The sequence below is a fragment of the Hemiscyllium ocellatum genome, chromosome 17, assembly GCF_020745735.1.
Source record: "Hemiscyllium ocellatum isolate sHemOce1 chromosome 17, sHemOce1.pat.X.cur, whole genome shotgun sequence".
In the NCBI taxonomy this organism is placed as follows: domain Eukaryota; kingdom Metazoa; phylum Chordata; class Chondrichthyes; order Orectolobiformes; family Hemiscylliidae; genus Hemiscyllium; species Hemiscyllium ocellatum.
This window is the reverse complement of record NC_083417.1, coordinates 16,686,292-16,699,944: the sequence shown is the minus strand read 5'-3', so window position 1 is coordinate 16,699,944 and position 13,653 is coordinate 16,686,292. Positions and strand designations below refer to the sequence as shown.

General features: G+C 44.1%; 1 protein-coding gene across 7 annotated transcripts in view; it reads right to left on the bottom strand.

Moving 5' to 3' along the window:
• gse1b (Gse1 coiled-coil protein b) overlaps positions 1-13,653 on the bottom strand; it is a 336,737-nt gene that overhangs the window by 243,873 nt on the left and 79,211 nt on the right. For 4 of the 7 annotated variants that reach the window (XR_009645607.1, XM_060837957.1, XM_060837958.1 and 1 more), the window contains exon 1: positions 3,156-3,293. The exons of the other annotated variants lie outside the window; for them this stretch is intronic. Coding sequence is in view for 3 of the 4 variants with exons in the window: in XM_060837957.1 (XP_060693940.1) it covers positions 3,156-3,228 (73 nt within the window). In the remaining variant the exon portion in view is untranslated. Of the gene's footprint in view, positions 1-3,155; positions 3,294-13,653 lie in introns of those variants that run through there. 7 annotated transcript variants of the gene reach the window in all.

Genomic DNA, 13,653 nt, shown 5'->3' with positions numbered 1-13,653 from the left:
GTGCGGGGGTATGACCGTGCGGGTGTGTGACCGTGCGGGTGCGTGACCGTGCGGGTGCGTGACCGTGTGTGGCGTATATGTGTGATAGTATGCATATTCCAAGAGGTGTCACTGGAAAACGTATTCATTGACCTTGACCACTCTTCTGAAGTCAGTGAAAGTTTTCCTGGCACTGTGACTGGCTTCTTGGGAATCATGGAATTGAACTCTTTGCTAGCCAGCTGTGCTGATCTTCCCTGAGCAGGATGTGGCTGGACAGCCTACATGCAGGCTGCAGAAACAGGTTCTTGTAGTAACGAAGGTGTGGGTTTCACTAACAGTTGGAAACCTGGCCACAAGGCTCTCACATCACCGTATTTGAGGTGGTTTCCTGCTCTCCCATCTTCCGGCTTCAGGTAAAAGTTAAGGTGGGTAATAAACTGAGGGCCCCTCAGGTAACAGTGTTTCCGTTTTTGCTATCCTTGTTCCCAATGAGCTGCTGTCAAAAGGAAATTAGAAAAGCCACCCAACTCAGCCTCAACTCTTATGCCTGCTAAGCACATGAGGATTCTGATAAATCTACAGCTTCACAGCACCAGGGGTCTGGGTTCAATTGCAGCCTCAGGTGACTATGTTTGAGGAGTTTGCACATTGACTGTGTGGGTTTCCTCTGGGTGCTCTGGTTTTCTCCTACAGTCCGAAGGTGTGCAGGCTAGGTGGATTGGCCATGGTAAATGGCCTAGGGATATGCAGGTTAGGTGGATTGGCCATGGGAATGGCCTTGTCATGTGCAAGCTAGGTGGATTAGCCAAGGGGAATGGCCTAGGGATGTGCAGGCTAGGTGGACAGGCCATGGTAAATGGCCTAGGGATGTGTAGGTTAGGTGGATTGGCCATGGGAATGGCCTTGTCATGTGCAAGCTAGGTGGATTAGCCAAGGGGAATGGCCTAGGGATGTGCAGGCTAGGTGGACAGGCCATGGTAAATGGCCTAGGGATGTGTAGGTTAGGTGGATTGGCCATGGGAATGGCCTTGTCATGTGCAAGCTAGGTGGATTAGCCAAAGGGAATGGCTTAGGGATGTGCAGGTTAGGTGGATAGGCCATGGTAAATGGCCTAAGGATTTGCAGGTTAGGTGGATTGGCCATGGGAAATGGCCTAGGGATGTGCAGGTTAGGTGGACTGGCCATGGGAAATGCAGGGTTACAGGGAAAGGGGAGGAGGTTGGATCAGAGCGGAACGCTCTTTAGACAGTCAGTGCGCACTCAATGGGCTTCCACATTGTGGGGATTCTATGAAGATTTTATGATGTACCTGGTTGGATCTAACAGCCACACCTCTCTGAATATTCATGCAGTTGCCATAAATCTGTGCGGAGAGTGTCGTAACAGGAAGAACTGTACAACCCTCATCAAACCAGTTTCCCCACGTGCTGCTTGACATTTGAACACAAGAGAAATGTGGCATTCATTAAAAGAAGAAAAAAAATGACAAAATCATGCATTCGTGATGGGTAGAAAATTGGGAAGGTGTTTTGATCAAACACCCCCCTGCATCCCTGGCAAAGTTCACCACTGTCATTTTAAATAGTTTAATCACAATTAGCAAGTCTCTGTCTCTCAGTTTGAATTTACCTCGCTCCCATGACTGTGAGTTGCCAGCGGATTGCCAACTCTCAGCCACCTACATACTCCCCCATCCTGCACCACCCTAACCTGGAGTTGGTGGTGACCACTACAAGCAAGGAATCGGCTCTTGTGATCACCCTGACCTATGTAGCTCTCTACCCCCCCTGGTCGGAACAACCGAATCCACTGTGGAATTCAGATTTTTTTTTCACTTTGATGATTGAGGGCAAACATTTTTACTGGCTCATTTCTGAGATCCCTCTTCAAAAACCTTCTTTAGATGCCAGCGGATTCGCTCTGACCCCCCGAGCTGAAAGAAACAAAATAATGATGCATTATTTCTGTGGGAGCCTGTTACGGCGTTTCACTAGCCAGGCAGCTTGTACAAACATCATCTCTGATCTGCCACAGCCGCTAATCCTCTTGGGAAAAGAGCGTTGATAGCAATGAACCTTAAGTGATGCCTTTTTGCCCTCTGCTGCACTGGAGGGTAAAATTCCTCCTCGGGCTCCCTCTCCCCCTCTTCTTCCTGATACCAAGCAACCTGGATCCATTTTGGCTGTCTCATCTAATTCCTATTCACAGTGTTTTTTTTATAAAAAGCCCCCATCTCATCCCCTTAATGCTGCTCAGTGCAGCAATCTGTGTAATCTGACGGACAACACAACAGAGTCACTTTAGGCTTTTATGCCTCTGCCCATCAGTCTATTAACATTAAATTTTTATGCCGTATGGAATGGGCAGTTTTGCGAGCTACCTAAATAAAATGTCAAAACACTGAAAGCTTTAAGGCAGCAGAGACTGAATGAAAAGTTTTACAGCAGCGAGGGAGGGATGGAAACGTGTGACACTGAGCATCACATCGTGTTTAACTTAACAGGATCCTACATCACGGAGTCAATGAGTTGAATGGTAATCTTCCATCAGATGAGCCTGAGCGGTTTCCTAAAGGGATTATGTGATTCAGTACAGGCACACATCCCAACAGCTGTACTTTTTTTTTAAATTCTCTGAAATAAATGGAATAACTTACTGGAGAGATTTCAGAATTTTGAAAAAAAAGACACAAGCAGTCGCCTTATCCTTCTTTCCCCAGGACTGAAGGTAATCTCGAATTCCGCCTCAGCAGACTCAATTTATTTATCTCTCTCCAGAAAGAACTGACATCAGGCCAGCTCCTTCACTCAGCATTAACAGGGCACCGTCTCAGGGTCAGGGGCAAAGGTCAAAGGTTTGCGACCTGCTTAGGGCTGGTGTCAGGTATTTGGTGTGAAAGCCTTTGTTTGTGGGTTTTATATTTTAAAAAAAACAGAAGTGACACTAGTTACAGATCATAGTCATGTTAAATAGTGCATACATAATGAATTACCATGGCCCTGCTCTACATCGCAATACTACATGCAGATGTGCAGTCTTTCAACAGCTGGATAAGAGGAGAACAAAGGGAAGGGGATTTTTTTTGAGGGAATAAAGAATTTTAACACTCAGAGGGAGCAGCGACAGTCCCTTAACAATTCATTAAAGTGCTCAATCGCTCCAGCGGTACTTACTGAGATTCTGGAGCAGTGACGACCAGCTTTTCATCTCGATCATATTGTCTGGGCTGTGACAAAGAGAAACCATCAGAGTCTGGTACAGGAGCCCCCTACATTACTCTTCCCTGAGTCAGGCTAGCGCTGCCCGAAAAGCAGGAGTCCCCTTGCAGCTGCGGTCCTCCGCCTCCCACAGAGCCTGATAACTTCACTCACACAACATTAGCTTTCTGACAGCCGAGACTCTCTCTCTCTCTCACTCACTCACTATGTGTACGTATGCTCTCTTTGGGGAGTCAGCAGCGACAGAAGCGTGCAGCTTTGCAGGGGGAAATGCCAATCGCTCATGTTAGACACAGACTGAGATGATCCCACTTAACGCCTCGCACAGCTTTTTCTGCACTGGGCCAGTCCTGAATTATGGAAGCCTTTTTTTTCTTTATCTCTTTCTTTCCCTCTCTCTCCTCCTCCTCCTCCTCCTCTTCTGTTACCCATGAACCAACTCTATTCCCCCCTCTCTCTTTGCACTTGATAAGAGAGTTGTCAAGACGGCTGAGCTACCAATGACCTCTCACCCAAAGCTGCTAATTAGGACTCTGCAATGATGGCTCAGGCATCTCGCCTGAAGTTTGTGGAACTAAAGCATTTAATTGGCGCTCCTTCTCATTTCTCCTCACAGCTCAAAACACAAAAAAAAAGTGCAGCTTTTTCTTTCAAAGAAAAGGACAAAATTATACGAAAAAAGATACCGCATTCACTGCCTCTTCCCTCTGCCAAATCCTATTGCATTCCTAACCTGCAAGCAGTAAAAAAAATCTCACAGCAGACTGACTCACACCTACAAAGTGAAGAGCTCCCCTAAAGCGGCTGACATATTGCTGAAAAACAAACCTACACATTCAGGTCAAAGGCCTTTATTTGAATAAATACACGGATACAGTCTGCTGTTCTGACACTGTTGGCGTGCTTTTTAGATTCAATAAAAATCCTGTGTATAATGTGATCAATGTCTTCTTCATGGTCGGGCATGTAGTACTGTGCTAAACTACTTAACACACTGACAAAAGCTGATAGAATAATGTGTTTACTTGTGGGTTTTATAGAAGGAGTCAAGTCACCTGGTGATAAACTGCAGAGAAGAAAAGTTATCATTTTCCCACAGGAATGTTTCACTGATAACATTTAAAGCAACACACCGTTACAAAATGATAGCTTTTCTTTCATCGTCTCTCATTCTGCCAAAATAATACGAAGGAGTGCAGAGTGCTGCTGGTGGAGGGACCCAGCTTTATTGGTGTGCCTGAGACAGCATGGGTTGTCCTGCCACATGGTTGGAATGAGGAGAAATAGAAGAGGGCCTGTCTCATCCCAACAGGTCAAAGGTTGTGAAGAAGAAGCCATTACTCTCACTCTATCAAATTCCTGGGATTTCACATCCAGGCAGGCAACTGCTGTCAGGAGAGCTCAACTGTATCCTCTGGGATTCTTCCCTTTCAAATAAAGCATTTGCTGATGGTTCATGTACAACAAAGCATTTCCTTAAGGATAAATCTCCCAATCAAAGCACAGTGTGCTTTCCACATTCTGCCACTGGACACCGACACTGTCAGTGAAACAGTTTGCAAATAAGATCCCTGAAAATCCTCTTCCGTAGCCACTGTGAAAATACCTTTCAAAATCTGTTTTGCCACAACCCAGCCTAGGGGTTTTGAGGTACAGTCATGCCCAGATGCTAGTAGGTGGGGAACAAGTACAGCACCACACACAGAAACACATACTCTAGAACACACACACACAAATACACACAAATATGTACTCTAGAACACACAAATACATACTCTAGAACACACACACTAACACACATACAACAAACATGTGGCGTTGACATGTACTGAAACATGTATAAACACACACGTGTATACTCTAGATCACACACACAACATAGACACACACAAACGTGCGCTAACACACTTGAACATGCACACACAAATATATGTTCTAGAACACACACAAACATATGACGCTGACACATACTGGAACACACACACATAAACGTACTCTAGAACTAACAGATACTAACATATACACACAATAATTCATGGTGCTAACACACACTGGAACACACACAAACACAAATAAGTACACACACACAAAACACATGGTGTTGACACATACTGGAACATGAACACAAATAGAACACACAAAAATATACACACTAATGACGCATACAGAAATGCATACCAGAACACACACACACTAACAATTGTACAAATATACACAGTAACACAATCAACTCACATGAACACAGAGTTGGATACACAAACCCTATTATACATTCATACAAATATGAAGACTACACTAGGAGACATTCAATTACTGGATGCACACAAATAGATGAGCAAAGCTCTGACAAGTCAAAAAGTTGACCTTCAGTTATTTTATTTACATAATACCATGAAAGGCTTAATAAAGGAGGACTGTGTGCTGACAGTGGGGCAGCTGCACTTACAGAGAGTGAGGGCAGAATACTGGACTGCAATGCTGTGTGATTTTCCAGACCAGAGCTCAGGATTAAGGATCACCCCTCGTGCATCATCCATCTGCTGGTGTGTGTGTGTGTGCGCGCGCGCGCCCCTTTAAGGCTACAAAGTCTGACTACTGTCAGGCTGACGCTGAGTGAGTTCATATCCCTATCAATTAAGAAGTCACAGACATCCTGGCTCCTAGATTTTGTACTTTTGGAGAGATTCTTGCTTTGCACTCAAATTGCAGGCAATTCCAGAAGGAATCCTTATTGGAGCAATTTCAAAATATACAATGACCAATTCTTGGCCAAGTTTGGTTGTGAACGCTGTCATTTTAAGATGTTTAGTATATTAAAAACTTTAACACAGGGGTCACCCAGTTGAGCAAAAAAATGGCAACCAAAAGTACTTTCAACAGAATGTATTGAGAAGGCTGTTTGAAAGAATCAATTCTTCCCCTCTGGTCCCACACAGGAGCTGCTCTGTGAGTGACAGCTTAATGCTTGGATTCGGAATATCTTTTGACCAGCAGAGAATTCAAGCAAAGGAGGACATGCGGTCCTTATCAGGTGTATGTCTACTAAACATGCTTGTATACATATATCAACATATATATGTCCATACCTGCGCTCAGGGAAGAACACAGACAGCAATGAACTGAACGCTGACACAAGAGATTTTAAAGTTGGGCAAGAATTCCCTTCACAATTGCGTACAAAAAAAGGGATTAAGGAAAGGAACAAGCATCTGTTTTACACTTTAAAGAAAAGAGGCAGAATTTCAACTGCCTCTCCTCCTGCCACCCGTCATCTCCAAATAAGATCAACTCCGGCAATATATAACACATCTGACAGATGCGATACGGTCTGTCAAACAAAACCAGTGGTGCCAGGTTCTCTCTTGGCATTTTTTCAGGTAAAGATGGTCATCATTCCAATGTTAGATCAGAAGTGGGAATATTTGCTGATCATTGCACAATGTTCAGCACCGATTGCAACTTAGCAGATACTGAAGCAGTCTATATCCAAATGCAGCAAAACCTTGACAACATCCAGGTTTGGGCTGGCAACTGACATGTAACATTCACACCACACGAAAGACAGACAATAAGTATCGACAACAGGAGAGAAGTTGCCAACTCTCCTCAACACTACCACTGCTGAAACTCCCACTATCAACATTCTGGGAGCTACCATTCACCAGAAACCCAACAGAACCAGCCATATAAATACGTGGCTCAAAATACAGATCAGAGACTAGGAATTCAGCAGTGTGTAACTCATGGGGTCAGAGTCAATGTTGTGGATTCCCACAGCAGCTCCCTCCCACTCTTCACAGATACAGCACTTTCTAAAGGTATACGGAGATCCAATTCAGACCAATTGATAGCCTCGTGCTTTTAGTCTTTCACCCTGGCCCAAACAAAAAGAATGAAAGTTTTTTCTAATCAGTTCTTTTCCAATGTACGTGACAATTTAAGATTACAAACTATGAGTCAGAAGATTGCATGTGAAGGGTGTGCCAGCACCTACTTTCTGCATTTCCTTTTCTCACACCTCTGAGAAGGTGATAATTCAAGATAACTCGAGACCCTCTGGCCTTTAACACAGATCAGCTTTTTTTCTCGTTTCTGCAATTTTACAAACTTTTTAAACTCGCACGAGCGCACATGACTTTGTCTTCTGTTCTCATTCATCAAAAATGATAACACTTCTTTACTGGGACTTATTAAAATATCTTCCACTGTTTCTGCAGTAAATTACCTGTAATGCCATCAGTCAACTGGAATACAAATGGGGATTGACTGTTTCGGAAAATAAAGACTATTGTAAATCTAAACAGGGAAGCAAACGGAAAACTGGAACACGATTTTGCATCAGATGAAAGGTCAGCAACTTGAAATGTTAACTGTTTCTCTCTCCCCAGATGTTGCTAGACCTACTCAGTATTTCCAGTACTTTCTGTTTTTATATTAAAACCCCAGGATCTATCCAGGACAACCTCACCACAATCTTCTTCCCATCCTTCTTTCACACACAGCCCCATTTTTCAGGTAAGGTAGCCAGACCATATTGTTGAACAGAGCCACCTGTGAACTGTGCCCGCGTATCCTGAGGTGAACCGATACCAGCCTGGCTGAGCCCGGTGAACACAGACAGGAGATGCTGATGTTATAAAGAAAATGTGCCAACTTGCACTTATGTACAGGGGAGTCCCGATTTAAGAACGTTCAACTGATGAATATTTGTGCTTACAAAGGCAATCCCATACAGGGGTGTAATTTTAAAGATTCAACATGTGAACACTTCCTGCACTTACGTATAGCAATTTTACATTGTCCTGCATTGTGGTCTGACTTGCATACAAATTGACTTGTGAATGGACTCAAGAAAAGATCACGTTCACAACTTGCAGCTTGCCTGTAGAGCCTTTAGCATAATGATATATAGTATAGAGTTGTTGAGACGGTTTATAACTTGGACTGTGGATGAAGTTGTGGATTCATTCTCCATGCTGGTGTGTTTTTCTGCGAACGTTTCATCGCCTCGCTAGGTGACATCATCAGTGCGTCTTTGATAATGGGTTGGTGCTCTGTCGCAAAGGTCAAAAACCTGACACCCACATCCAGCAGGACGAACGTTATCGACAAGATACCCTGCAGAGACTGTGAGAGACACTACATAGGACAAACAGGAAGAAAACTGACCATACGAGTGCATGAACATCAGCTCGCCACTGCCAGACACCACCAGCACTCTCTCATTTCTAATGACACAGACAACGAAGGACACAAATTCAACTGGGACAATGTAACCATCCTAGCATAGGCAACACAGAGACACGCCAGAGAATTCCTTGAAGCCTGGCACTCCAATTACAGCTCAATCAAGAGATACATTGAGCTGGACCCCATATACAAACCACTTAGATACAGAACCAGAAGTACCAACAGAGAGGTATAAATACAAGGCAGGACAGAGCACCAACACCTTATCAAAGGTGCACTGATGATGCCACCTATGGGGCAATGAAACGTTTGCATAAAAACACACCGCTTCGTGAACGGATCCATGACTTCATAATGAATTTTCCCATTATACTGACAATGAACAATGTATGGAAACATTAAATAGATGACCAAAGCTTTGGTCAAGAGAAGTTTTACGAAGTGCCCTAGTAGAGGTAGCGAGGCTGAGACATGTACAGGGGGACTTCCAAAACTTGAGACTTATACAGTGAAGGGCTGATCACCAATGATAAATAAATTATAACCGGGAATGCACTAAAGGCCAGAATTAGAAGAGTAAGTGCAATGGGAACAAAGTGTTATTGTCAATTGTACTAGGAATCCAGAGAACCAGTCTAATGTTTTGGGGTCATGAGGGTAAATCTTACCATGGTAACTGGTGGAATTTAAACTCTAAGAACAGAATCATATGTTGAAAGCTAACCTCGGTAATGCTAACCATGACAATTATCATCAACTAGCATGAAAATCCATCTGGTTCACCAAAGTCATTGAGGGAATAAAGTCTGCCACCCTCACCCAGTCTGGCCTAATGTGACTCCAGACTCACAGTGATGTGGTAGGCTCTTAAACACATTCGGAAAAGGCCCACAGAGGCACTCAGTTCAAGAAGCAATTCAGGATGGGAAACCAAGTATGGCCCTGCCAGTAGCACCCGAATCCCATGGAAGAATTAAATATTTTTTGCAGTTTGTGGGGTTGGTGGAGATGACGAAGATAGGGAGGGGCGAGGCCAACGAGGGATTTGAAAACAAGGATAAGAAATTTAAAATCAAGACTTGCTTCACTAAAATGCTGTATTCTTAGGAATTCCCTGTCCCAACACTAACTCCTTTCCACCTGGTCCCCCTACCCACCCTCCACCTCTTCATTCCCCTCCCTTCGTCAATCCCAACCCACAACGTCGTCTCATTGAAGACACTGCTTCCCTTCGATTGAACTTCCTGTGGGCGGGAGTTCTTGACACAAATGCCTGATTCAGATTACAGCAGCCTACCCTATTTTGAGCACTGAGGACAAATTCACTTGTTCAGACTTTTAAGTGTTAGTGATTCCTTTCTGTTTTATTATAGTTATTTCCACTGTAATAACATGACATGAACAGGCTGCCTCCTACACATTCTGGCGCCTGCCTTTACTGAGAGACAAGCCTGACACTAATTCCAACACTTAGCAACCAGTTGAGAGAAGGAATGTAAACTTCTTTAGTCGCTGCTGTCTTCGGGGTCAGGAACTCTCAGTGACTCGGATCCATTATCAACTCACTTTTCTTCAGATTACAGGGGCAGAGGAGGGCGAGTGCAGCAGGAATGCCAAAGTATTCACACCGAGAGGCACAGCAATGTAACATCTTTTAAATGAGAGGGGTAAAGAAAGAGTGTTCAAAGTAGCTTTTGTGGTTTTATTGAATTCAGTCACTGCCCTCTTTTTCTGAATGAGCTACAAGCAAAAAGGGGGAAGGGGGAATAAAGAAACGTCAGTGAAAGGAGGCAAGGGACGAAGAACAGAACAGAGCACAAACACAGACAAAAAGATAAAACACTAGACATTTTTAGCACAGTGGTACTCAGACACCATAGAAAATGGCACCCTTAAGCCAGTGCACTTTAACACTTGGACTTACACTTCATTGCCGTGAATTTGTATCCAGCACCAGTGATAGACTTGTAGCCAGTCACCAGTTATTCATTCAGTGAAATGTAGGTCAAATGCTCATCCCAGACACAATCCAAGTTTGACAGATCGAAGAGGTTCATTCTATCTTTTTCACCAATATTAAAGACATGCTTCTGTAAGGGCCAGACCATCACCAGTACACTGACTGATGCTGCTGAATGCAGTTAGAGAGAGTTAGCTTAAAAGGCTCCCTTTGGAGACCCTACGTTCGGAGTGTAGGTTGGTGAATGGGTGCTATAGGTCCATACCTGATCCATGATCCTTTTCATGCATGACTCCATGTCGGTAGCATGGGTGCAGAGAATTCATCAAAGTAAGATACGTTGACAATGCACATGTCAGTGGAGAGAGTAAAGAAAAGAGTGTGAGGAGATTGACCCAAAAAATAAGCTTCAGCAAGTGAATCCCTTCTCACCCGAGAAATGATCGAATCCAAATGTGCACCAAGTCTTTAATTAAATGAATAAAGGATAAACCAGTGAAGTAGGCCCCCTGTTTAACATGGACAGCAATGCACAAGCGAAAATGTCACAATCTTTGATCAAGATTCAAGATCAGGTAAACCTTCCTCCGCCAAGAATATTTGGAAGAGACTTCCAAACAAGATTCGGAGGTAATGTGGCTATCCAATAGAACAGCCGGGGGAGTTTTCTTTCGAACAGGAAGGTTGCAGACTGTGGAGGCTCCCTACAGGAAAAGGCTGAAGTATTCTTTAAAACAAATCCCCAGCATGGTGATGAGAAACCAGGCTTGGGATCTGCCTTGGAGCTCGTTGTATTGGTCACGTGGCAAGAGTAGGGGGTACCACCCGGTGAAGTGCCAATAGCACAGGTAGAGCCACACAGAGGAATTTCTTTGCACCTAGTAAAGGACTCATCCATCAACTGGGCAGGGTTGATGGGCAGAATGGCTGTGGCATTTCCTGCCATGGATGCCATTATTTTGACATTTGCTTTCTGCTCAAACTGATTTATTTTCACTTGCTAGCGCCAGCGGACAAAGAAGAATACACTGCTAAATCTGTTAATTACAGCAGTGGGTAATTTTTCACAGTTCACACAAACCCTGGTATTAAAAACGTCAGCCACCTACCTCAGCAACTTATTGAAATCTGGGGGAGTGAGGGGGGGGGAGGGTTTGAAATTCACAGGCCTCTCCTGAAGTGACTGTGGGTGTGAGAACCACCTTGTTACCCATCTCATCCTCACTGCTAGACTGGCTCCATCAGTGAACTGAATGCTCAGTGACAACATGTCCAATTTCACCTTGAAGGTACCTCAGCTTTGGAATTTACAGAATACTCTTTTTTTGACATGGGAATTTAAGATTCACAAGAGATATGATGCAAGTGACATAATTCTTTTGTCAAAATACAGCATTAAGTCATTGTATTGAATATCTTGAACCAAAAATAGCTTTGCTGCGAAATTAACTTCATCTATTATATCATGACTACTGCAAGACATAAAAGATTCAATCAGTAGAATTGCATCAGGGATAGTTCGGTCTCTTACACAGCAGTGTTGAACCATTCCCACTCATGCGTACAGATCCCGATCAAACTTTACTAACCCCTGTCCCATCATCAAGGAGCCAGGTTGGAGTTCAGCACTTACAATTGAAAAGAAAGCGATGACAGTGACAGCATCGAATTATATATGCACAATGTCAGGCAGGATGATTGTGCAGACATAATCACTTTAATTGCAAACCATCACAAACAATGGACATTGAAATTTTACCCTCGTAATTTTATTAATATCCAATTATTCCAAGTTGCCAATGGTCATTTTTCCACAAGCTTGCTATTTATTTCAACAGCTGCTGGGACAATAAAAGATCCCACTTGCTGAAAGGTTTTCATTAAACGGGGCTGATTTCATTCCCCTACCCCCAATAAAAGGCTGCCTAATGAGGGCTGATTTAAACTGGGAGCTATGTGTCTTCCTTGAACATAAGCCTGTCATTAGCGACACACCAAACCCAAAGTGGCTGTTCCTAAACTGCAATTCAATAAAAGTGCTATTTGCCTATTTATCATCTTCAAGCCTTTTTATCACTGTGCAGATGGTGTCAACCTTTGGAAGGCTCAGCATTGCATCTGCACAGGAGCCCAGCAAAGCTTGGTTCCACTGGATCAGTGAGTGTGTTAAGTACATTCGGCACAACTGTGTATGTACGTGTGTGTGGACACACACACACACACAATCACTCACACCACACGCACACACATACTCTCTCTCACACACACACTCACACTCTCTCACCACCGGCACACACGAACTCACTCTCACACACACACACACACACACACACATGCACACACTCTCTCTCACGCACATACACACGCACATCCACACTCTCTCTCATGCGCACACTCTCTCACACATGCACATACACATTCTCTCTCACGCACACACACACTCTCTCTCACGCACACACAGTCTCTCGAACACACACATACACTCTCTCACACGTGCACACGTACACTCTCTCACACACACACATACACTCACTCGCGCACACTTCCTCTCTCTCTCACAGGCACACAATCATATCAATCTGTCCACTTGGCTACCCCGATCCTAAGTGTATTAATCAATTGATTTTCCCACCTTTGATGCGATTCTTCTGCTGCTCACCTCAGCCAGTTTCGAACCGAGGAACTGTTTTTATCTTGGAATTACAAAGCATCATATCAACGTTCCTGCACACAGGGAGGAACACAGCACCTTCTCACACTTGCCTCCACCAGCTGCCTTGCTTGCTGGTCAAAGGAAACCCAGAACGGAGAGATGCCACATTTTTTTTGTCTGAAGTGTGAGATTTGGCAGACCCGAGTCAGCCCCATTCAGGAGGTGCTGTGCTTAGTGCTGGTCCAGATGGTCGAAAAGTGCACAGCCCCTGATCTTGCGGCGGACAATAAACGGGGTCAGGCAGGGTCCATTTCTTCTGACCTTCATTCAGCCTGGCATATTAATTATCTTCCATGTGAACAAACAAGCTTTTCTTGATAATTACACAGGACACCAACAAAGCGGGGCTGACTTTTGAACTTCACTGACCCCTTGTCACTCCCTAACCTCTGGCACTGTCCTGCATGAACCTGCTTGGCAACCACCCAAAAATTAGTCATTAATCAAGTGCTGCTGACAGGACAAGACCAGAGGCTATGGCCTGAGACAGAGAGCGAGGAAGACCCTTACCCTCATTAGTCTGTAGACTCCACCCCCATTCCAGGCCATTTCTAAAGAAAATAACACTTTGCTTCAAGATGTTCTTTCCA